The 24138-nt window shown below is 51.4% G+C and overlaps 9 protein-coding genes across 9 annotated transcripts; 3 read left to right on the top strand and 6 right to left on the bottom strand.

The window, feature by feature from the left end:
- Window positions 1-2132: 2132 nt before the first annotated feature.
- Window positions 2133-4335, bottom strand: ASPACDRAFT_21748 (DEAD/DEAH box helicase; the record flags this gene model as incomplete). The annotated part of the gene is made up of 2 exons (XM_020199054.1): window positions 2133-3993; window positions 4106-4335. The coding sequence occupies 2 exons, from the start codon at window positions 4333-4335 to the stop codon at window positions 2133-2135; spliced, it is 2091 nt and encodes a 696-aa protein (XP_020060158.1).
- Window positions 4336-6641: 2306 nt separating this feature from the next.
- On the bottom strand, window positions 6642-8496 carry ASPACDRAFT_75340 (peptidylprolyl isomerase). Its single transcript, XM_020204431.1, has 7 exons — window positions 8312-8496; window positions 8138-8215; window positions 8053-8069; window positions 7885-7988; window positions 7667-7811; window positions 7435-7598; window positions 6642-7337 (listed from the first exon to the last, which is right to left on the bottom strand). Exons 1-7 carry the CDS (start codon window positions 8417-8419, stop codon window positions 7138-7140), a joined length of 816 nt encoding a protein of 271 aa, XP_020060157.1. The 5' UTR covers window positions 8420-8496; the 3' UTR covers window positions 6642-7137.
- Window positions 8497-8856: 360 nt separating this feature from the next.
- Window positions 8857-9671, top strand: ASPACDRAFT_75338 (mitochondrial 37S ribosomal protein uS13m). The gene is made up of 4 exons (XM_020204430.1): window positions 8857-8929; window positions 8986-9030; window positions 9088-9354; window positions 9492-9671. The coding sequence occupies exons 1-4, from the start codon at window positions 8927-8929 to the stop codon at window positions 9537-9539; spliced, it is 363 nt and encodes a 120-aa protein (XP_020060156.1). The 5' UTR covers window positions 8857-8926; the 3' UTR covers window positions 9540-9671.
- An 83-nt stretch (window positions 9672-9754) lies between these two features.
- ASPACDRAFT_1863434 (WD repeat WDR12/YTM1 family ribosome biogenesis protein) lies at window positions 9755-11497 on the bottom strand. The gene is made up of 2 exons (XM_020197820.1): window positions 11313-11497; window positions 9755-11247 (listed from the first exon to the last, which is right to left on the bottom strand). Exons 1-2 carry the CDS (start codon window positions 11434-11436, stop codon window positions 9911-9913), a joined length of 1461 nt encoding a protein of 486 aa, XP_020060155.1. The 5' UTR covers window positions 11437-11497; the 3' UTR covers window positions 9755-9910.
- A 143-nt stretch (window positions 11498-11640) lies between these two features.
- ASPACDRAFT_111882 (uncharacterized protein) lies at window positions 11641-14595 on the bottom strand. The gene is made up of 4 exons (XM_020195593.1): window positions 14246-14595; window positions 13669-14161; window positions 12590-13604; window positions 11641-12538 (listed from the first exon to the last, which is right to left on the bottom strand). The coding sequence occupies exons 1-4, from the start codon at window positions 14405-14407 to the stop codon at window positions 11713-11715; spliced, it is 2496 nt and encodes an 831-aa protein (XP_020060154.1). The 5' UTR covers window positions 14408-14595; the 3' UTR covers window positions 11641-11712.
- An 882-nt stretch (window positions 14596-15477) lies between these two features.
- Window positions 15478-18773, top strand: ASPACDRAFT_22079 (putative zinc metalloprotease; the record flags this gene model as incomplete). Its single annotated transcript, XM_020199084.1, has 3 exons — window positions 15478-16369; window positions 16422-18493; window positions 18576-18773. The coding sequence occupies 3 exons, from the start codon at window positions 15478-15480 to the stop codon at window positions 18771-18773; spliced, it is 3162 nt and encodes a 1053-aa protein (XP_020060153.1).
- Window positions 18774-19722: 949 nt separating this feature from the next.
- ASPACDRAFT_39432 (mitochondrial 54S ribosomal protein bL34m) lies at window positions 19723-20407 on the bottom strand (the record flags this gene model as incomplete). The annotated part of the gene is made up of 2 exons (XM_020200589.1): window positions 19723-20119; window positions 20343-20407. 2 exons carry the CDS (start codon window positions 20405-20407, stop codon window positions 19723-19725), a joined length of 462 nt encoding a protein of 153 aa, XP_020060152.1.
- A 485-nt stretch (window positions 20408-20892) lies between these two features.
- Window positions 20893-21423, top strand: ASPACDRAFT_57189 (uncharacterized protein; the record flags this gene model as incomplete). The annotated part of the gene is made up of 1 exon (XM_020203213.1): window positions 20893-21423. One exon carries the CDS (start codon window positions 20893-20895, stop codon window positions 21421-21423), a length of 531 nt encoding a protein of 176 aa, XP_020060151.1.
- A 329-nt stretch (window positions 21424-21752) lies between these two features.
- Window positions 21753-23409, bottom strand: ASPACDRAFT_39430 (zinc metalloprotease; the record flags this gene model as incomplete). The annotated part of the gene is made up of 5 exons (XM_020200588.1): window positions 21753-21985; window positions 22050-22242; window positions 22308-23054; window positions 23119-23301; window positions 23395-23409. 5 exons carry the CDS (start codon window positions 23407-23409, stop codon window positions 21753-21755), a joined length of 1371 nt encoding a protein of 456 aa, XP_020060150.1.
- Between the last annotated feature and the right edge of the window lie 729 nt (window positions 23410-24138).

Raw genomic sequence — 24138 nt, 5'->3', positions numbered from 1 at the left:
ATAATCATATCGGCGAGAGAAACATGTCTTTAAAGAGTCATGGCGTTTAATAAAGTTGTATACCCATTTGCCCTACTAAAGCCTCATCCGATGCCTCCGGCGAGGCTCCTCGTTTCCGGATCAATATAGACGCCATTTCACGAACATGGGAAGGCCTGGGGGGAAGCCCTCGCTTATCCAAGGAGAGAATCCACTGTTCCAACGTCTCCTCCTCTGCAAGAGTCAATTTACACGAAACGACACGTATATCGCTTCGTGATTTGACTCCTTTAACGCGGTTCCAGAGGGTGGTTTGCGGAACGTTGAAAACGCGCGCTGCTTCTCGCAATGACGGAATTTGATCATTCTTTAAAGCCTCAATGGCTAAGAGGATCCTGCCTTCTTGTTCCTTACGTTCTTTTGACGATATAGCCATTTTGGTGGTTGATTTCGTTGATCAAAAGCCTCATGTTTTGGTGGAATGCGGAAGTCACGAGTTGGGCGTTCCACTCGCTTGCGCGTTCCGCTCGCTTACCGATTACGTTATTCACTCACATACTCAAATAAAATAATTATCACTGCTTACCAGCAGCAGGTAACAATACCATAGAACAGTGTTGGGATAATGAGTCTATTCAGTGTCCTATCGATTGTTTGATCTGCAGTGGTGAGAAGAGCCTGCCCCATCCCGGCTATCTACTTCTATATGGTCAGTAAAGCATGCTACGACGGTGATCCCCATGTATTCGATGTTAACCAAATTCCAGATATTGTAGGCGTATCCTGAAATTCTAGAAGAAATCTCCGGGTGGAAACTTTTCTACCAAGAGTGTTATGTTACCAGCTGGATCACAAGGACTCTGAGAATAGCCCTAACACCCAACAGTTCCTCATTCACTCAATATAGAATCACTACGACATGGGCTTAGAAGAGAACCCAAGGCACATGCATATGACTCAAACTTTCTTTTTTGTTCAGGCAAGGAGTAAATAGCTAGTAGCGTTCTGTGTAAGAGGCACATCAACAAGAGAGTTGGCCTCGAATTGCTACCGACCTGAGAAACCATGAACACCCCACAAAGTAGCGCCGTCTAAAGCAGCGTATCCTCCACGGATCCGAGATATGAAAACAGAAACAAGGAGATCCCATCCAGTGTCAGCCTCCACGGACCCCGGTGCAGAGAATCATTTGGTGCACACAGTAGCTCAAGCCAACGCCATACACAATGCAAAAAGCAGATCAGAGAGAAACCACCTCTATCGGCTCCATCTGTCTGTGATACCAGTAAACCACCATTCCCAGATATGCAATAACCGAGGCACCAGTGCCCGCGTGAAGAAAAACGAGGGACAGGCTTCCGAGAGAAAGCTCTGGCTCAAATCCATGGCACAAGACCAGTTGCGCAACCCGGGACAGACCATTCCAGACTGAAGGAAATCACCCAGCCAGGAAGAGAAACAGAGGTAGATAGCAAATCACAGTGATGGAAGGAAAGAAATGGCACATGGAAATCCGCCATGAGATACCGAAACTGAAAAAAAAATCTATGTTGCGAGACACGGTCGATGCAGTTGATTAGCACCAAGCAGGGAACAACTCATAAAAGCACTTTTCAGAGCACGAAAAGCCGGCACACCCGCTCGGCACGCGTCTTTTCAAGCAGATCTCCACAGGGCCGCCCGAGAACAAAAAGGGTATCTTGATGGAAGCGGTCACAGGAGAAACACAAACGCATTCTATGACATCCATGCCCGACCCAAATGCTCTCGATTAAGAAAAAGGTCATAACCAGGAGCAGCGAGAGGAGGAGATCGGACCGCATCGAAAACCCATGTCTAAAAACAAGGAAAATAACAAAATGCTCTGCGGTAGATAAAATGGATAAATGAAAACACCGGGACATCAAACGAGAAAAAAGACATCAGACAGTCACATGAAAGAGAGAGAAGGGAAAAGAAAAAGTCTAGAGGGAAGTCGTGGCAGTCATGACAAAGCCGGCCCGAGAAGAAGAGAGAGTGGGAGGGAGGAAGGAAGGGAGTAGAAGGTAGACCCGGGGCTCGTTCTGCTCATGTCCGTTATTTGGGACAGACAAAGAAGAGATGGAAGGAGCCAATCAGACCCGACGGCCTTGTCAGAAATCACAACTTCGAATTTACCACCAGGACGAAGGTCCGGTAGGGCCCGAAGGGTTTCCGTAGCTACCACCACCGCCACCACCGCCGCTGTAGCCGCCATAGCCACCACCGCCGCCGCCGCCGCCATAGGAGGGGGGACCGCCGAAGCTGCCACCACCGCCGTAGCCACCGCCAGGGGCACCGTAGCTGCCACCGCTACCACCGAAAGAGCCGCCGCCGCCCATACCGCCACCGCCGCCCACGCGACGCATGTCACGGGTAGCGTTGGCACCGCGGCCGCGACCGCCACGACCGCCACGGCCACCGTATCCGCTGCCCTCACGAGCAATGCTCTCAAGGAAGGAGGGAACCTCCTGGTGAGCTTCCTTGAGAAGATCAATCAAGTCACGGACGACACCACGGTTACCACGGTTGAAGAAAGCAGTAGCGATACCAGTGTTACCAGCACGACCAGTACGACCGATACGGTGGACATAGTCGTCAATGTCGGTGGGCAGATCGTAGTTGATAACGTGGGTGACGTTGGGGATATCAAGACCACGAGCAGCAACGGCAGTAGCAACCAGGATAGGGCAACGGCCGGAGCGGAACATCTCCAGGGCACGCTCACGCTCACGTTGGGTGCGGTCACCGTGGATAGCAGTGGCGGGGAAGCGCTGGTTAAGCAGGAAGTCGGACAAAGAATCGGCCATACGCTTGGTCTCAACGAAGATCAGAGTGAGACCGGTGGTGCCGTGGGTGTGGAGGATATCGAGCAGGACGGAGCGCTTGTCGTGGTCCTCAACATATTCGACCTTCTGGGTGATGTTCTCGGAGGTGGAACCAACACGACCAACGGACAAGAAGACGTAGTCCTTCAAGAAGTCACGGGCCAGCATCTGGATGTCACGGGGGAAAGTGGCAGAAAACATCAGAGTCTGACGATCGTTGACGTGAGGCATATCCTCGCCCTCAACGATACGGCGGATCTGGGGCTCGAAACCCATGTCCAACATGCGATCAGCCTCGTCAAGAATGAGGTACTTGATGTTGACAAGGGAGATACGACCACGCTCAATCAGATCGACCAGACGACCGGGGGTGGCCACGAGAAGATCACACCCACGCTCGATCTGACGGAGCTGAGAACCGATATCGGCACCACCGTAGACAACGCAAGGGCGGACCCAGGAGCGGTAGGCGAACTTGCGGGCTTCATCGAAGATCTGGGAGACAAGCTCACGGGTAGGAGCCAGAATGAGGGAGGTGGGGTAAGCCTTACGCTGACGGCCATAGCCGAACTGACCGGAGGCCTGGGCGGGAGCCGCAGAGGGACCGTGCTGGAAAGCCTGAGACAGGATGGGGAAGAGGAAACCACCAGTCTTTCCGGAACCAGTCTGGGCGCAAGCCATCAAGTCGCGGCCGTTCATGACGATGGGGATGGAGTACTTCTGGACGGGAGTAGGGGTCTGGTAGTAGGCCAGCTTAATGTTGGCAATCAGGTGGTCATCCAAAGGAGGGTTCGTGAAGGTGTTGACGGGCTCGGGGACGTCGTGGCCGGAGGCCTCCACGGGGATGTCATCGTAGTTGGCGAAGTTGATACCCGTGTTCTGCTTGGTGGGATCGTTGGGAACACCGAACAGTTCACGTTCCAAGCGGGGGTTGGCAGGGCCGGGGATGTGCTTGCCGTCGCGCCACTGGCCATCTCCGGAGCCGCGGGCAGAGCCACCGGAGCTACCGCCATAGGAGCCTCCGTGTCCTGGGTTTCCGTAAGCATCTGGGTTAAAGGGCCGGCGTTGACCGTCTTGGGATGTCCAGTTAGGGTTACCATTGGAGGGACCGCGAGGGCTGAAGTCAGGAGCGTTAGCGTTAGCCCAGTTTCCACCACGAGGGCCTCCTCTGTCGTGTCAAAAGCATACCAAGTCAGCGGCTGTGGACAGTTCTGAGGAGGCAACCTATTTCGTGCCACCGAGAACGAGTGGAATTATGGGAGGTGGGAGATATCACATACCTGTTACCCCAGGAGTTGTTGGCAGCGGGACCGGGAGGAGGAGCGGCGGCGGCAGCAGCAGCAGCAGCAGCAGCAGGAGCAGGAGCAGGAGCGCCGTCCATGTTCGCACCCATCGGGCGTCCACGAAGGTGAGGAGGGATGTAGGCAGCGCGACCCGTATTGGCGGGAGCAGCGGGCGCATGCTGGGATTCGTTAAGGGAAAGGTTTCCCATCTTCAAACCGTCGGCCATATTTGCGGTGTTTCACGAACTGAATGAGACAGATGAATTCGTAAGTGGATTGTTTTGCAGTTGTGGCGCAATCGTAGCCGGGGGTGTGTAAGGACGTACAAGAGGAAAAATCTCAATGCTTTTTGTGTTTCGCGAAGATATCAAAGTGATGCAGCGATTACAGGTTGCTGTCCAGAATCGCGTCCGATGTAGGATTCCTTTTCTTTTCTGTATGGGAACAGGACGAAAGGAATGAGGACGTCAGATAAAAAAATTCCGTGTCTCTATTGAGTGGCAATACACAAGAGACCGAATAAGACAGCAAGTGACACAGTGTCAGAAGACGAAAGAAAGGAGTAAAGAGAGACCTTAGAGGGAGAATTTGATAAAGTGCAAAACAAGGCGATCTCCCAGATCTAAACCTCTATTACGGTGTAGCAAAAAAAGAAGAAGAAGGAAAAAAGGTGGAAGAGAGGTGGTAGGAGAGTTGGTGAGGATACGGTGTGGAGATATGTTGGGAGAGGGGGGGGGGAGGAGTAAGAAGAGAGGAGAGGAGAGGGAAAAAAATTGAAACCAGATTTGGATTTTAGCAGCGGAGGGAGAGAGAGGGGGGTGGGATGTGGGTGGTATTTTTTGGTTTGAAGTAGTAGTTAAAGAAGGAAGAAGAAGAGAGTTTTTTTTGTGGGCAGAGATTTGAAAAGAGGCAAAGAAAGGATGACTACAAATTCATTGATTAAAAATCATCATATGTTCAACTGCTTGACTACTTCCTTTCACATTTGCTGCATGTAACTACTGGACAATTATCAGGTGTGTGTGTGTAGGTAAACAGCCACCTTCGACCATTCTTCCTCTCTTGTCACTTTTTTTGTGCCTACCAAGTAAGAATCTTCAAGGCTGTTCAGCGGTTAGCATTGAACGGGTTGGCTTGCTTATTGGGGGAACCGACTGGACCCAGAAGGGGGAAAAAGGTTTAACGTGTAAATTTCAACGAAGCGAAGGGGGCAGAGGCGACCAGCAATACAGCCATGTAAAGTAAAAAAAAAAAAAAAAAAAAAGAAGAAAAAGAAGAAAAGGAAGAAGAAAAAAGAAAAATTCGTACCAGACGCCAGCCAAACACGGACACGGTGGCGGCGGGAGGGATCCAACTTGTTTTGGCTGTGCTGCCGATAAGTGAGTTAGCCTTCGGGCTGGACCCCAGTCCAAACGAATGCACTGTGTTAGTAGTTTGCGCTGGTGTTGGCTGTTTGTCTATCTCTTTCATCAAGATCTTATTTTGACTTGATTACAGTACATACGAGTAGTAAGTAGATTTCGTAAGAACATCAACAATTCAAATGATCATCTATCCTATGAGTTTCTCTGAGTCCAATTTTGCTCATTAAGTCAGATGCACCAAAGGATAACTATCTTGCAATACATACATCATCCTGGACAGATCATGACTGAGCCAATCTGGAGGGGGCGAAACAAAATCTTGGGGCGGCGGCGAAGCCTTAATTGTGACGCCTCAGGCAGAGAAGCTAAAAGATGTTCCAGCGTTACGGGTACGGAGGATTACCGCGAGCAACTGAGAATAATCTCCCGTGACGTATCTGCTTAGTCGTGATAGCCAAGTCGCCTCCTTGCCGCCGCTTCATCACTCGACACATGTGAACCGTACCTATACTTACCCACGGTAAACGCGTGTATACAATGTATCTCTTCGAGAATTGGTTGAGAAAGTCCTCGAAGGTGGCTTGCTTCTAGCTCACGGTTTACACATTCAGTCGTCCCGCCACTTTAGTATAGGATGCCGTATCTCATCTCCTCGACCACCCTGACATGCAGTTACATCTTGGAAGTACTCTATCTCCACAGTGTGGTGTATGTCTTTCATCCGTTTGTCCCTTGCCTTCGACAACGTGATGGCAACATCGTCACGCTCACTTAGCAGCTTAGTCAAAAAAAAAAGGCGGAAATATCCAATCACCTATCCACACTCCTCAGAGCGAGTCTATATAGTAGCCGGCTGCCAGGATCCTGCCATCATCGTGCATAAGGGTACAAGACCGACCACTCCTGGTCGGAAATATCGAAGTGCAGAGTACGGTGTCCAAGGCAGGTTGTGACATTGGCAATGCTATTAATAAATAGACTGGGGATCAAATGTGCTTGTGGCCAAACCCTTGGATGAGAACTGTGGTGGCATGGTCACCGCTCCACAATCGAAACCTTCAGCTTGTGTGCGCTTGTCTCTCGTACAGTTTCAAAAACCATATTCTGCGCTGCAAAGGCAAGTGAAAAGGCGCGGCTATCGCTTGAATCATACCCAGAGCTGGTACCATACCTTGATGGAGGCTCATGGCATGATCCTGGGCCGCATGACGTGGTACGGAGATTATACAGCGAACCTTTCCACGTCGCTGCAGTGCTGCATAAAAAGCATTGGACTCTGCTGGCCAGAATGGGAATGCCTTGTATTACTTGGGGGTTTCGCTAACATTATCAAAGATAAAGCAAGGGCTTCCCTCGTATGTCCGACTGCCTGGTCTAAAGTTGGATGGTCCTCTTGAAATTCTGACCGACTTCTTCGTGATAAGTTGGCAAGACTTGACGGCAGTCTAGTCTTGCAGGGCTGAAACGTGTTACGTATAAGAAGACCGGTGTAAGCACGGCCGAATGGCTGCGTATGCATCAAGGGTCACAAGCTACCAGGTAGCGGATTCTATAAGTTATCGAACACAGAGGGACGGAATTATGGTTGCACTAGTTCTTTGAATGATTATAGTAAGCTATGGAGTACGAAACCGTTGCTGCATGGCGGAGCGTCCGTCTTCGATCTTAAACGACACTTCTCTCAGCCTTCTCTCGCTGTCCCGGAGTGCTGCGCTTGATCAAGATCAGCAGCAGGCCAACGACTAGAGCGAGGGCCGCAATTTTCGGGTAAATATAAGGGTAGCTGTCAGAAGTGATGAGGGAGGCAACCGCTGGAGCCACAGGAGTTGCCGAAGGTTGTGACGGGATCTCCGAGATCATTTCTTCTTTACACAGCAGATATCAGCACATCGCAGACTTTACTCTTCTAGAAGCAAGCGCAGACCGCAGGAAGGCCAGTCTACAACTCCTCGTGGCTGCTACCTTTCTCTTCAGCCTTCTCCTCCACCGGCAGCTCGCCGCTCTTCACGATCTTGACCGTCTCCACGGGCTTGTCGCCGCGGCCCTTGGGCACGTTCTCAATCTGCGCAACAAATTCGTAACCCTCGAGCACCTCGCCGAAGACAACGTGACGGCCATCGAGCCAACTGTTTCGAGGGAAATCAGCAAGCGTCAGCAAGCGGCTACGTTGTCATGGGGAAGGATGAAAACTCACGGAGTGGGGACAGTGGTGATGAAGAACTGAGATCCGTTGGTGTCCTTGCCGGCGTTGGCCATGCTCAAAAGACCCTTGCGAGTGTGCCTAAGCTTGAAGTTCTCATCCTCGAACTTCTCGCCATAGATGGACTTGCCTCCGGTACCTAATTGTTTTTGTCCACAATCAGCATTAGACTCATCGCACGCAACCAAAAATGACAGGGAATGGCCACTGACCATCACCGCGAGTGAAATCACCACCTTGGATCATGAAGTCCTTGATGACACGGTGGAAAGTAGAACCCTCATAACCGAAGCCCTTCTCACCGGTAGCGAGAGCCCTAACAGTAAGTAACGTTAGTGGTGATCAGGAACCTAGCTGGAACAAGGCTTAGAGAATCATACCGGAAGTTCTCAGCAGTCTAGGATGGGGAAATGAGTTAGCATTGAGTCCGCTACAAACAGAGCTGCGTAATAATTATCCACATACCTTGGGAACAGTCTTGCCATACAGACCAAGGACAACTCTGCCCAAGGGCTTATCACCATGCTCGATATCGAAGTAAACCTGCATTGAGCATCAATCAGCACCCATTGTCCCGGAACATGGAATACTCCAGCATCCCTGAGGCAAGCGCTCAAGCTCATAGCTCGCATCTCATACCTTACTGGTAATCTTCGGGCCCCGAGGCTTAGCCTCTTCGGCGTGTACGAGGGCGAACCCGACCGCCAGGACCAAGAAGAAGGACAGGAAAAGGTTTCTGAAGTTCATGGTTACTGAAGAATAACTTCAAAAAACTGAACCTCGAATGCGATTGTCTGGGGGTAAGATGAAGGAAGGCACAGTTGCAGACAATTGAGGAGAGAGGCAATTGGACCGCATCGAGGCCAGCTTGCATTACTTCCTGGCCTACTGCGGAGGTGCCAAGCCCATCATTCCTGATCCGGTAAGATGCATGATATTCAAGGTTCCGAAAGCGCAGTGCTAGTGGTGGTAAGAATGTGTAATTTGCGGTTCGCCGATAGGGTATAGTACTGGTATCCATACATCCCGCCCAGCAATAGGGATGGATATCATCCGGCCAAGCGTCACAGCATCTTGAAACTTACCGTCATTTGCCCCGGAGAAACTTTGTTACTGGCGGATTTTCTTCCGCGCCTCAATCATCGCGGCGGGCAGTTGAGAGAGAGACCCGGCAGCGCAAGCGACGAGATCGAGCTCCCATCGCAAGTCCTTTTTTTTTCTTTCCAAAAGCCAAAGGCTTTCGTACTAGACAAGATGGTAAAGAAAAAGTGTCTGCCAATTGAGCTCCGCACCCCGCTAACACTCTCTCTCAGGTCTTCATCCTAGGCGTCAACTTCCCCGAGCGGAACCTCGTCAAGGCAAGCAACCTGCATTAGCATTAATCGAGTCAACCGTCCCCTCTGACCGCAGTCCAGAAATCCCTCGAATCGTTCTTCGGCATCGGTAACCACACCTCCTCGCGCCTCCTCGCCCGCTTCCACATCCACCCAGCATGCAAGGTCGGCGAATTGGGCAACAAGCAGGTCCTTGATATCACGGCCGCCCTGTCCGACATGAAGATTGAGAACGACCTCCGCAGACAAGTCCTCGAGAACATCAAACGGTTGAAGGAAACCGGTACCTACCGTGGTCGTCGCCATGCGCTGGGGTTGCCCGTTCGGGGACAGAACACACGAAACCAGGTGGGTGGATTCCTTTCTGTCACTAATACCCTTTCTTTTTATGGGAAGGGTGTATTTTGCGGGCTTCGACTCTGCTTCCAGGGGAGCATGCCTGTCACCATTGGAACTATCCGCTAATATCGGGGACCCTACAATAGATCAAGAACGCTGTCAAGTTCAACCGTATCGAGAGACGACTTGGTTGAGGCGATGGGTTTCTGTTTCGATTGGCGAGTCTTGCGCTTGGCTCTTTTATCGTGAGGGCATGGATTGGCGTTATCGTTTTTTTGTTCTTTTTTTTTTTCTTTCTTGCTGTTACTCTGTAACCTGTATATTTTTCACTAGAACCACCCCGAACCCATCCTCAATATTCGATGGCATGTATCACATGTAGACAAATGAAATGTCTGATTACGAACTGCGGATCTAAGCATTGTGTTCCGAAGAAGCAATTAGTGGTGTATTGCTAAAAGATATGCCAACTCATACAAGTGGACTCCTCCGATAGAAGCCAAATACCAAACTTTTTCATCCTACAATTGAAAGAACGCCAGAACCATATGTGCAACACTTTGCCTCACGCGGAAGACAGAACACCCTCTCCCCGATTGATCTGGATCCTCTTGTCCTCACCGGCACTGACAATGCCGACAGAACGATCCCAACACACGCCAAAGACCTTGACTCCTTCGCCACCCACGCGCTTGGCGTCGGCCTTGCCCGCCTCCTCAAGGCTCTTCCGGGTGATCGAGTAGACGCTTTCTCCAACAACACCATCCTTGTCTGTCTTGGTGGCACGGATATCCCAGATGCGGCACGTACCATCGTGACTACCACTGATAAGGCCGTAACTGCTGTGGGGATCGCGAGACAAGGAGACCACAGCGTTCGTGTGGCCGCGGAGGGTCATGGCAGAGATAGTTGTCGCCGAGACACGGGGGTCAATGAGAGTGATGTGGCGGGCGGAAGTTCCTGTTGCCAGGAGGTGGTGCTCGGGGAGATGTTCGAGGGAGAGAAGCGAGTGGGACGTTGACCGAGTATCGACAAGTGCCGCAGTGACCAGATCCCACGTGCGGAGAGTATGATCCCATGAAGTTGAGTAACCGACGGTTGAGTCTTTGGCATCGAAAATGGCGGCCGATACTGGAGCGGTATGGGAGGAGAGCAGAGCCAAGGGTCCGCGCTGAGGAGTGCTGATGGAGGAGTTCAACTTTCTCCTCTTGGAGTTTCTAGAGGCGGCAGAGGGCAGTAGATTCTCCGGGGCGGCTGGGGCGTCTGATTTCTTAGCGGACCAGAAACCAACAGCGTGGTCGGAGGAGGCGGTTAAAATGCGGTTCGAAGGCGCATGCACGGCCAACGAGTTGACGCCGGACTTGTGACCGTACAGCTCAAGCTGAGGAGCGATCTTCCCAGAGAACCCATCTTCGCTCTCAGTGTACTTCCACAGACGCACAGTGCGATCCAGACCGGCCGAGACGATCGAGTTGGGAGACAAGAATTTGGCGGCCTTGATGGATGCGCTGTGTCCACCGTCTACAGCAGACGGGGAGGTCGCAACTATCTGAGAAGACATATTCCACACCCGAAGCAAGCCATCGTAGCCAGCGGAGAGGATTCTTTCTTGGCCTGGAGAGATCGATGACGATGCCCAAGAGGCAGCAGATGATGTCGCAGAAAGCACGTCCACGGCGCTGACCCAATCGTCATGCTCAAAAGAGGCGATGTGAAGTGGAGGAATCAAGGCTCTGATATACTCGATCTCCAGAGTCGTTTCAGAGGAAATGCCATTGGCGGTCAAATATTCATCAATGGAAGTGCGGAGGAATGCTCCGTTGATCAGGAACTCGAAAGGTACCGGCTTGTCGTTCGCCAGCAGGTTGTTAACTAGCGTCGAGAGTGCATATCTGCGCAGACCTACGAATCATAAAGATATCAGCATTGTGAGGCTGGCGCATCAATGACTTAGCAGGTAATCTCACCAGTAGGAACCAAGATAGGGCCGGTATTCTCAGGAAGCGCAATGTCTTCCTGTTTGCTGACAAGCTGCACACGCACCTGTCTCTGCGCACTCGCAGCAGACGAAGAATCCTGAGTCCCGTTCATATTTGAGACTGATTTACCAGAAAAGATAGGGTATATTATGGGACTGTGGTCAGAGGCGCACTTCGTCGCCGTTGAGAAAACTCCGCCGAGGGAGAAGAAAAAATACGGCGGGCGATGCGGCCAGATGTGCAAAGCGCGGAGATCCCCCGCGACCGCCCTCATGCTGATAACAAGCAATATACTCAGTAGTTCTACACAAATGAAGACCAAATCAGAAGATATTTATATTTCCCTCGTACACGGTGTCATATATACACAGATCTTCCCTGATCCAACTTATCTCCATTGACCCCGAGATTCCCGTCGGATGTCCGCAAGCGCTTTCCGCCGATACTCGGATTCGGCGAACAGCGCCTCGATCAGGTCAATGACCTCTTCGGGCGAAAACTCCAGGCGTAGTTCTCCTTCAACCCAGAGATATCTAATATCGGCTAGCGAGCTCTCGAGAATATTGATGAGATATTGGAATTTGAGCCAAGTTGGCACATAGACCGCAGTCATGGGTACACGCTCAGTATTGTCTTTTGCTTCGGGCATGAACAGCTCTTCCAACTTCGAAACTTGGTTGCAGAATGATACAAGTCGTTGCGACTGGGGTTCTGAGATGTCACCCAAGTCTTCAATCTCGATTATCATCTTGCTGATCACGGTCGAGACCAAGGATCCGATTGACTGAAGAAGGGCTGAGTGCGATAAAATCGGCTGCCATTCGGCATAGACACCCCGAATTCTGTCAACGGTGGCAGCGACTGCATTCTCACATTCGCTCAGATACGGTTGCTCAGAGCACTGGCTGAATCCTTGGGCGCCGTCGAGAAGATCAGTCACAATGGTGCGCTGGGTTTGCATCTCTTTGCTATATGCGAGTTTGCCAAATCTCTCCACCGCATCAATGTCGCCTTGTAATCGTGTAAGCTGGTGCGCCTCCATGATGGTACGTATTTCGCCAGCAAGATACTGAGTATCATTGTAAAGATACATTTGCCCAGCATTCAATTTATGATCATAGAAGGATGAGGCAGTGGCCTTGAACATGGCGAGGATCAGGGTTGGGAGTGCAAGCAGCCCCGTCCCAGACGATACCACGCGGGAATGTGAATGTCTGAAATGTATTAGCATGGAAGCAACTGCCTTAATGCATATAGTAACTCACTCAGGCTGATTTATAGCTCGGGAATCAACGATCTGTTGTTTTATGATATCCACGATGGAATGAGGTATATCCGTGATAGTGTATCTTTCGGTCAGAGTTATCTCCCTCGAAGAAGTAGGCTGCCTTGCACTTTTGCCGTTGGCGTGCTGACTGGCTTGCGACTTTCCGGGCTGTGGTTGATTGACGTTCTGGTCATCGTCATCGTCATCTCCCCAGCCCCAAGCGTCACCGGCATCGTCTTCAGCTGGAGCGCCTACTTGAGACTTCGAGTTTTGTTCCTCGGTGTCATCGTCATCGAGCCCCCATGCACTCACGTCCTCTTCGTCGTCTTGACTTTTAGAAACCTTGCCTTCAGTTTCACCTGCATTGTCGTCATCCCAGCTGGCATCCCAGTCATCGGCTGGGGCGTTCTCCAATAGCGTGTCATCTTGCTCAGATACTACCTCCACTTCGACCTTTTCCACCTGCTTTGTGCTGCCTTGGCTCGCAGCGAGGACTTTACGAACTTGGTCCAGAGAGTTAACCCTCCGCTTGGCAAGCCAAAGTCGAGAAGCTTGGTTAACCCAAGAAGTAAGTTCCTCATAGCCATGCCAGCCTAGGTCCTCCACAGACTTTGTGAATTTAAGGACACAATCCAGGGTATGCTCGAAGTCTTGAAGCCCTCCCAGCTCGATGGGGATGGAGGGTGACAGCCACGATTTGATCATCTTCGAGGACAATGAGGGAATCAGCGAGTCCGAGAATGAGTCGACAACGGAGGTTGGTACAGCCTGTCGCAAGAAACCAAGAAGGTTGCTTATGTGTCCGAGGACTTCAGGGACTGAGGTTTTCGATGCTTGCGACTCCACTTGAACTGAGGATTCAGAAATCAGAATCCCGCGGCTTTGACCATCAACGCCTCGCATCAAGATTGGGTCTAGTAATGCAATCATTATGTCTTTTGCAAACTTGTCGCGCGCAGTGACGAATATCTCCATTCTGTTTAGGGCTGCGATCGTTTCTTCTAGGCGGTCACCTGCGATTTGAATTAGAATAATCCAATGAATCAATCAGCAATCACGTTTATCAGGGGTTATTACCGTCTTTTTGAGCGGTTAACTTCCCTTCCCGTCTTTCAATCTTCAGCTGCTCATTCCATTGAGAAAGAATGACATCAACGACCTGCTTTCGCAGACCGGCGACATTCTCCAACAGGATGTGCAAGACGTTGGTGTTCGCAAAGTGATCATTCTGTCTCATTGCTAGCTCAGCTGCCTCTAGCGTGTCGATCACGGCCATGATCCGGCCCTCTCCCAGTGCTGACCGACCATCTTCCAGCTGCCGGCAGAGCCCCTGCACCTCCTCCAGAGCACTGGTCACCGCCTGGTTGAAAGCAATTTCAGTCTCAATCAATCCGACCTTCGCAGCGGCATCCTCCACCTTCAGCTGTAGAGGAGTGGTATTTTCATGTTGCTTCACGATCTCTCGGGCAGTGACCCTGGAGCGCTCAATGTCTGCATGAAGTTGTTTCGCTTGGGAGATCCAACCGTCCGCATCAAAATTGTTCTCGCGACTGAGAGAGTTTATTTCGGCCTGTCGAGCAATTGGAATGGGCATTAGCAGGACTGGGATAAGCTGGATCTGATGCGGGGCTCGCGTCTCGAATCATCAACTCACCTCAACTTGTTCTCTAGCTTTTGAGATCAGCTCCAATTCCTTAGACAGTGCAGAGACAGGAAACTCGGCCGCAATGATCTTTTCTGAGGAAGGATAAGTGCCGTCAGTCACGAAAGTAAGGACCGACTGACAGATCCCCTCCTCTGAAATCTTGCCGGGCATCTTGTATCGTGTCCTTCGCGGGCCAACAAGCTAGGGGAAACCGTCACAGAGATGGCGCAAACTAGGAAGCGGTTTCTTTATTATGCTGATCCGACTGATACCAGCCTTGTATCTCAGACGGAGATCCCTGGAGCGAGCAACAAGGAAATAGTTGAAGTATAGCTCTTGCAACAGGAATAGGAACTATTAAATCGATCAACCACCACCACTACCATGTGACCTCACCGCTCACCGCCTTGACTGCGATAGACGGAGATGGAGCAATGCGATCAGCTCGAACTACTCCCCACCCGACTGATTCATGCAGCCTTCGTTTCACTGCGCTCTTCATTCGTGGGTCTTGATCCTCGGGCTTACGATTTCGCAGTGTTTTCAGGTGGTGTGTTGTCGTCACATCATAGGCCATTAGCCATTACCAGCTCCAGTGGCATGGTTGATCTCCGAGGTCTACGACAGACTGTATCAGATATCGGGACCCAAAACTCCACTCCGAACCGTCGCAGTCCAGTTTGAGTTCAACCTTTTCTCAGCAGCCATCAGTGCTCACGACACTTTATTTTTTGAAAATCCCTTCAAAGAGACACTGCTATCAAGCAGAGCCCACCGTGTCGCCACTGTTTCTCTCACGGAGCCTGATTCGGGCAACCTCTTCTCTATCCATGTAAGTTCATGTCGCTACCCTTCGCTTGATTTTGAGACAAGAAAAAGGAAAAAAGAGCCCAAAACGTGCCCATCCGCCACTGTCGTTATCATCAGACCTGTTGGTATGGTTCGCAACCCGAGATACCTTGGTCATTGTCAGCCGCTGTTACTGTTATGCAAATAACTTCAATCACAAATTACCGCATGATTAGCATTTTCCCGCGCGAAAAAAAACGTGCATCCATCTTTCCAATCACAATGTTTTAAACCCCGGAGCATTGCTAGCTTCTGTTATACTATCTTAAAACCCCTCGTCGGGCGTAATACTACAGAGGTTGTCAATTATGGCGTGCTGACAGTTCACTAGTGCCTCGATACGGGGAGTGACCACAACTTATCCCCGCAGGTTCGCAGGGTCGGCTTTCAACATGTCACCAAGCCAGAAGGATCACTTCAAGCTCCTCCAGAGGTTCAAGCCGGACTACTCGCCCAGCGAGTTTGTTCAGTATGAGTCAACGAGGACTGGCATGAGGGTCGTGGTCATCGACCAGAAGGGTCCTAAGGTCACAGGATATTTTGTCCTAGCTACTGAGATCCACGATGACTCAGGAGCTCCCCACACGCTGGAGCACTTGTGCTTCATGGGGTCGCGGAATTACAGATATAAAGGATTCCTAGACAAACTCGCAACGCGAGTGTACTCTAGCACTAATGCATGGACCGCTACTGACCACACGGCTTACACGCTGGACACAGCGGGCTGGGAGGGTTTCGCTCAGATCTTACCCGTGTACCTAGAGCATGTGATCGCCCCGACCTTGACTGATGAAGGGTGCTATACTGAGGTCCACCACATCGATGGGGCTGGAAACGATGCAGGCGTGGTCTACTCAGAGATGCAAGGAGTACAAAACAACTCCGCCGAATTGATCGACTTGACTGCCCGTCGGTTGACTTACCCGGAAGGTGTAGGTTTCCGTTATGAGACTGGTGGTATGATGGAGCAGCTTCGTGTTCTCACTGCGGAGCGTATCCGAGCATTCCATCGTGAGATGTATCAACCAAAGAACCTATGTCTGATCATCACGGGTGAGGTAGATCATGAGAACATGTTGAGTGTTTTGGACAAGTTTGAAGATACCATTCTAGATGTCATCCCTAGCCCAGATGCGCCGTTCACCCGCCCTTGGGTGGATTCTAAGCAGGCACCCCCGTTGGAGAAGTCCACCGTACAGAGGGTTGAATTTCCGGAAGAAGACGAGTCTTTTGGAGAGATTGAGATCAGGTTTCTTGGTCCTGATTGCATAGACCCCGTTAACAGTAAGTCAAGGCTCATTCTTCAGTGTAAAGACCGGATACTTACGATCGATAGCTGGGGCTGTCAACGTTGCCCTGTTGTATCTGGCTGGATCGTCTGCTTCGCTGCTAGACAACATTTTGGTGGAGAAGGAGCAGCTCGCCAGCGCAGTCTATTATGCCACCGAGGACCACCCCAGTATCGAAATCCGTTTCACTTTGACTAGTGTCGAAACGAAGAAGATTGCTAGGGTGGAGCAGCGTTTCTTCGAGGTTCTCAAGGATGCAATGGAGAAAGAACTTGATATGAAATATCTTAGGGAATGCATCGACCGACAACGGCGGACTTGGAAGTTTTCGACAGAGACGTCGGCTTCCTCCTTCGCTGAGTATGTGATCTCTGACTTCCTCTTTGGAAAACGGGACGGGTCCACCATGCTCGATGTCGCGAGCCTGAAGGAGTACGACGTGCTGGAGAAGTGGGGCGAGGAAGATTGGCGCAGCTTCATCAAGAGATGGATTTCTGACGCCAATCACGTCACAATCTTGGGTGTTCCATCCTTGAAGATGTCTGAGACTCTTAAAAAGGAGGAAGAAGCCCGGGTTGCGGAGCAGAAGAAACGGCTGGGTGAGGATGGTTTGAAGAAGCTCGCAGACAAGCTTGAAAAAGCCAAGGCCGAGAACGACAAGGAAATTCCTAAGGAAATGTTGGAGAAGTTCCAGATTCCTGGCGTCGAATCTATCCATTTCGTCGAAACGACAACTGCGCGGTCGGGCACTGCTCTGAAACTGGGTCGTCCCGAAAACAAGCCTCAGAGCCTAGTGGATGCTGATGGCTCAGACCTGCCTTTATTCATACACTTTGAGCACATCCCAAGCAGCTTCGTTCAACTCTCTCTCCTTATCTCCGCCGCAGCCGTTCCAGTGCAACTTCGCCCTCTACTATCTGTGTACACGGAAGCGTTCTTCAACCTGCCGATCCAGCGTGATGGCAAGACCATCGACTTTGAACAGGTCGTTGTTGAATTGGAAAGAGATACGGTTGGTTACTCTATGGAAGGCGCCCGAAGCCTGGGAACTTCCGAAATGCTACGGATCTCCTTCCAGGTGGAGCTGGAGAAGTACAGCACCGCAATCGCATGGCTTCAGGAGCTTTCTTGGAACTCGATTTTCGACGTTGAGAGACTGCGCGCTATTACTAAACGCCTTCTCTCTGATGTCCCAGACTCCAAGCGAAGCGGCGACGACATGCTGGCGGCAGTGCATGTCATGGTTCACTACGCGGCAGAATCTATCGTGCGTGCCCGCAGCACTTTGGTCAAGGCTCGCTATCTGAAGCGGATCAAGAAGCAATTGGCTGACGAGCCGGAAATCGTCGTTGCACGCATGGAGGAGATTCGCCAAGCTCTTTTCCGGTTCGAGAACATGCGGGTTGTGGTTATTGCAGATCTCGAGAAACTGCAGAACCCGGTCTCGGCTTGGAAGCCGTATGCTGAACGGCTGGGAGCGGTTGCCCCCCTTCGACCCATCACAGCCAGACGTCCCTTGCTCAGTGAGGCTGGTCAGCACCTCGGCGGCAAGTCGTATGTGGTGCCTATGCCGACCATCGATTCCTCCTTTGCCTATGCCACCGCGCGAGGCTTGGACACCTACGACGACCCGAACCTGCCTGCCCTGCTGGTCGCGATTGCGTACATGAACGCCGTCGAAGGTCCTCTCTGGGTTGCCGTCCGTGGCAAGGGTCTGGCCTACGGCACGAACTTCGCCTACAACATCGACACCGGATTCGTCAACTTCGATGTGTACCGGTCGCCCAACGCCCACAAGGCCTTCGACTCCAGCAAGCAGATTGTCGAAGACCACCTTTCTGGCGCCACTGCGTTCGATCCCTTGATGATGGAGGGTGCGATCAGCAGCATCGTGGTGAGCTTCGCCAACGAACAGGCCACCATTGCCAACGCCGCCTCGGACAGCTTCATTCGCCAGGTGGTCCGTCGTCTGCCCAGTGACTACAAGGAGAACATGCTCAAGAAGGTGCGCGCCATTGCCGTTGAAGAGGTCAAGGGTGCTCTGAGAAAGATCATCCTGCCCTTGTTCAACCCTACGACGGCCAACATCGTCATCACATGCGCTACTGTAATGGAGGAAGTATGTCAACCCCAATCCCGAACCGCCCCCCCCCCCCCTCTCAAGACTCTTGGGATGACTCTTGACTAACTCATCGATCCAGACAATCAAAGAAGGCCTACAAGCCTCCGGCTTCACACCCAAGGTACAGGCCCTAAAGGAGTTCGAGGACGACTACGGACTCAAGACCGGTGATGACAACGATGACGAGGAGGAGGAAGAGGACGACGAGGATTCCGACAATGATGATGACGACGACTCGGAATCCGGCTCCGAAGACGAGGACTCCGACGAGGAATAATCCGGCTCCGAGGATGACGATGAAGAGTGATCTTTCTCGTCTTGGTAGGAAGGAGCCTTATCCGAATGAACCACACGGTATACTACAGTACCTGAACGTCTAGACAATACGCGGCAATAAACCAGAAGCTAGAAAGCAGCCTTGCTAAGCCATGAAACGAGCATGATTATATCTTTTTAGAGAGATACATACACATATATATGTAAATAACTTTCTTCAAAACTAGACTGCTTACATTGCGGTAGAGGGCCGAACAGGCTGTCCCCAGGCTGGAGACCCTGCAATGTTTGGTCGGTGCCGAAGAACAACAGGCCGTATCATCTTAAACTGCCATCCCCTTACCATCCAACCAACAAGCTACACGTAAGAGCCAAGACAGTCAGTCAGCCCTCAACACCCTTATGCACGAAATCTCCGGGTCCAATCGCACAGGTAAAAATCCATGCCAAAGATGTATGTATGTAAATACAAAATAGGAAATATGAAAGAAAAAAGGTAGTAGAGTACAACCATCATATCTCAGTCTAGATCATCAACCACCAGCAACCCACCGACACAACCGCTCCCCTCACCTGACCACAGCTGAGCACCGCAGTTGATATACTCCTGCCTAAGATGAAGCACGAAACCGCATGCCCAACTGAGATCCTCCAGTCCAACCCATCTATCTCATCGAAGACCCCATATACCCTCTAGTAACAAGAGCCCCAGAGAAATCCAATGTGATTAACCTTCAAAGAAATATGCAGCACACCTAACACAACAAAATGAAAAAAAACAGAAGAACAGACAATCCCCCCCCCCCCCGGAAGCTTTCAGCGAGATACACAGCCCATTGGTGCAGAACGGTCACTCGAGACGGAAACAACCAAGCCCCGCCGTCTCCCTTAGGGTAGGGTAGACCCTCAGGGTAGGGTAGGAGTACTGAAACGACAGAGAAACCGCAAATCTACCAACTCAAGTTCTTCCGGCCGCGGGCCTTTCTCCGCTGAATGATCTTCCGTCCAGTCCGGGTCTTAACCCGGGAGAGGAACCCGTGGCGCCGCTTCTGCACCCGTCGCGAGGGGTTATAGGTTGACCGCTTTCCGAGCAGGCAGGCGCTGGCGGAGAAGGATCGGGATTGTTGCAGAGAGGCTGTGGTGGGAGATGTGGAGGGGAAGAAGGCGGAGGTCGATGAGAGGATGGCGGTGGAGGGGGCTTGTTGTTGGTGGGAGAGCTGTGCGCGAAGGGGAGAGAAGGCGGAGGACGAGGTAATGAGGGTGCGGATTGATGTGGTGGTGGTGGTGGAGGTGGTTCTTGCTGTTGATGCGCGGGCAGCGGCGGCGGCGGGTGCGGAGATGGGGATTCTGGAATTCACGACGGGGGTTAGCCTTTGGGGATTCGGGTAGTCGCGAAAAGGTGGTGCGCTATGTTCGGTGGGTTTGCGTTTCCTTTCGGCTTGACTATCCGAACTTGAACGTCGAGGATTGGGTGAGGGGAAAGGGGGGGGCAGGTTGGCGATATATTGGCGGAACCTAGGTGGTGGTGGTGGATTTGAAAGGGCATCATCCATCGCAAGCAACCACGTACCTGGTGGCCGCGGTCATGGAGGACCGGAGAGTGGCGGGCACGGCCCGACACTGCAAGCAGATCATGGCGTCGGATTGCACTGATAGAACTGAGGCCAGAAGGGACGGCAATCGAGCAAACAACCGGATCACCGACAGGAGAATCTCAAGTGTGAATGGAGGGAGAGTGTGAGTTGAGTGAGTTGAGTGAGTTGAGTGAGTGAGTGAGTGAGTGAAGTGACGGAGGACGAAAATTGAACACCAACGCACGGACCACCTGCGACCTTTACACCAACAACTTTTTTTCTGCCCGCCCGCGGTCTGTCGCCGCAATCTCCATTTCTCCAGATTCCCCATTTGCTCTACACAGACACTTCTACACGCATACACACCAATCACCTCCAGGCGCAATTTCTGTCGCAAAAATTTCGATCACCCAAGAAATATAGACCAATTTCTATCGCCCGCCATTGACGACTTTCTATACCCTACCCCGGGCGAAAAAAAAACTACATCAAGTTGCACACTACCACTGAACACTTCGCAAAGAAAGCCAACTTCTCTCGATCACAATGGCCGCCCAAGGTCCCTCGGCTCTCCCTCCCACAACCATTATCTCATCCCGACCGATCTCCCAGTCGGCTGCCCACGACTTCCTCGCGGCGTACCTCGACCGTGCTGCGACGGATCCCGCCCTCCAACCCAACGCCGGAATCAGTGAACATGGCCCCTTGTCGCGCACCACGGCCGCCGCCCCCAATCTGATGCTGCACAATCTGAAGCGCGTGCAGGCCGGTTTGGCTGGCGAGGTCCTGGGTCGGGACCTGACCCTGGCGAAGCTCATGGCCGGAGAGGACGGCGATGCGCAGCAGCAGACCACCGAGGCGGAGCAGGGCGAAGATTGGGAAGATGCCCAGAAGTTTCAACAAGAAGGTGAGGCCCTGGAGGGCTCGCAGGATCCGATGGACGCAGATGTCAACATGGAGCAAGATCAAGAGGGCACCGCATCGGGGGCCATCGACAAGGAAGAGAGGAAGCGCCTGAAGAAGGAGCGTAGATTGGCAGAGAAACGGGCCAAGGCCAAGGCCGACACCGATGCCTGAAGACCGGTTGAAGTATCGCAACAGTATTCGGGTTGATTGGTACGGTTGGCCATTCTTTTTCGTTTGGGACTCGCTTTGATCGATTCGGGGTTCAACTTAGATATGCATACAGCATTGGGCGCATTGAAGGCGAATATACATAGGAGGTTGTCATTGGTTTGTTTTCTTACTTCTTTTGTTAAGTTCTTCGAATTTATTATACCATTCCAACACCAACAAATTGTCAATCACAATCTCATGTATCAAAGTGCTTGACGGCTCCCGTACTCCACGAATGGCAGAACCGGAGGCTAAGCTTTGCCAAAGATCTCAACTTGGATTAAATCGCCTCACAGCTCGCGATCGGCGGCCTTGACCGGTTTCTCGCTGTCTTCCTCTTTGAGGTTGGTGACCTTTCCGCCCTTCCAGCCAAGCGCCTTGAGGCGTTCCGAAAGAATAGGGTGAGAGTAGTGGTAGCTTGCGTACATCCAGTCAGCATCCATAGTGCTGAGGTTCTGGATCTGGAGCTTGAGAAGAGACTGTGCTAGTTCCTCAGAGTATCCAAGTCCAACAGCGAAGGCGTCTGTGATTTGTCAATTCCAGTCAAAATATAGCCAATGTGGATAACGTGGGGGAAGAACACGTACCAGCCTCGAACTCAAACTTGCGGCTGAGAATGTTCATTAGCAGCTTGACGACAGCGTCCATGGGAGCGAGGGCGTCGGAGAACAAGAGGAATCCGACCATAATGGGCTGCTGGCTGTGGAAGCCAAATGACTGGTACAGGGACTTGTTGTTCACGAAAGCAGAAAATAGCGCGAAGATGTAGAACATGTGGAACTGTTATCCTGAGGTTAGCTCATCTCCTATAATAGTGCGGGGAACCAGGAATTCGCGGAACGCACCTGGGCGATACCGAACAGCTTGGTAGTGTGGCTCAGGCTCCAGTGGCCGAGTTCATGACTGAGCACCGCGACTACCTCTTCAGGCTCGCTCTTCTCGATCAAGGTATCATAAATGACGATGTGCTTCTTCCAGGGAAGTCCGTAGAAGTAGGCGTTGCTGTGAGCACTGCGCTTGCTGCCGTCAATGACATGCAGCTCCTTCAGAGGGAATTCGAGCTTCTTGGCAAGGTTCTCAACACCCGTCTTGATTTGGCCGGGCTCCAGGGGCGACAGCTTGTTGAACAGAGGAAGGATAACGATGGGGTAGATTGTAATGGCAAAGACCTGAATGAAGATACCGAAGATCCAGAGGTAGTAGAAGAATGAGTTGCCAGTCTTCTGAATGATCTTGAGAACAGCACTGATGATCGGAGTTCCCAGCACGATACCCAGCATTTGACCCTTGAGCATGTCCGTGACCCAGAGCTTGACGGTCTGCTTATTGAAACCAAACTTCTCCTCAAGAACGAACGTATTGTAGTACGAAACCGGGATAGATAGAACCGTGCTGATCAAGTTGAAACCGAAGAGAAATAGGAGTGTCTGGGCAATTTCACCCTGGAACCGAGCTGGAAGATACCGTGCCAACAAGAGACCACTGACACCCCAAAGCTTGGGGAGGACATCGCCGTAGATGAACGCGAGATTCTGAATTTGACTGTAAAGACCTGCAAAGAAACCGAACTTGGCTTTGGCGCGACCGTAAGCCTACCGAAAGAGATGACGCTCGTCAGTAAACTCTTGAGTCGAGGGAGGCAGAACGCATGTATACCTGACTCTGATCATAAACCTTCTGCGACACCTCGCCCTCCAAGACCTGGGGAGGTTTCGTCCGCTGCAAGACCTTGTACTGACGGAAAGACAAGAGTCCTTCTAGCACAAACTGTCCCAGAGAGAACCCCACGAGGACATTTTTCCATGGGAAGAATGGGCGGTCGAGCAGACGCGCCAGTTGCTATTCGGGACACGGTAAGCCGCGTTAGCTCACGCTTCTTTCAACTGACAAGGAGAACGATAGAAACAATAGTCTCGGAACAGCAGTCCTTACCTCGAGAATATACATGGTAGCGTCCGCAGCACAGCAAGAATCCGAGATAGAACCTGCTGCGAAGTGGGCTGTTTCCTCGGACAATAAAAGGTGATGAGGAGGAAGGACGCCGCGGACGGGGGGGACGTAATGGAGTAAGAAGTACTCCGTAGCTGGCGACCTGGTGGTAGTTGGTTGCCTTGCAGCCTTAAACAAGCGCGGATGTGTTTCACTGCCTATTACGAGTAGGTCAACTAAATACATGCATGTAACATTACTGTTACTATTTTGGGGTTCAATAATAAAGAACAAGACCGGTTGCCAACAAGGACAATGAGTAAGCAACAGGGTCTCTCTCTACCTGGTGAGTAACCATAACCTAACCTATCAAAAATTGAAATAGATTCCAACATACATTCAGTTTCACTAAATTCGACCGAGCCCAGACTATGAGAACAATATGCACAATAATATCATTGAGCAAAGTTCTTAACTTTTGTTTCGTTGCATTCATCATCCCCCTATACAGCATCTACAAAAAAAAGAGGCCATGTATCCTGGACCGAACAATAAGAATGAACAGAAAAAAGAAGATGAAAAGAAAATGACTTCCACAGAATAGCGTCATAACACACGTCAAAAGAAGTAGCCTTCGCGCACCAAGTCCAGCCATGCTACTTCCGCCTCCGATCTGCCTATCCATCCTGCTGCATGCATGACCTCTTTGTCTCTGCAAACCTCTGGATGGGCCGGCGGGAGTTCGGA

The sequence above is a fragment of the Aspergillus aculeatus genome (assembly GCF_001890905.1).
Source record: "Aspergillus aculeatus ATCC 16872 unplaced genomic scaffold ASPACscaffold_2, whole genome shotgun sequence".
NCBI classification, from domain to species: domain Eukaryota; kingdom Fungi; phylum Ascomycota; class Eurotiomycetes; order Eurotiales; family Aspergillaceae; genus Aspergillus; species Aspergillus aculeatus.
The sequence above is the reverse complement of the archived record's forward strand: the minus strand, read 5'-3'. Positions and strand labels throughout refer to the sequence as shown.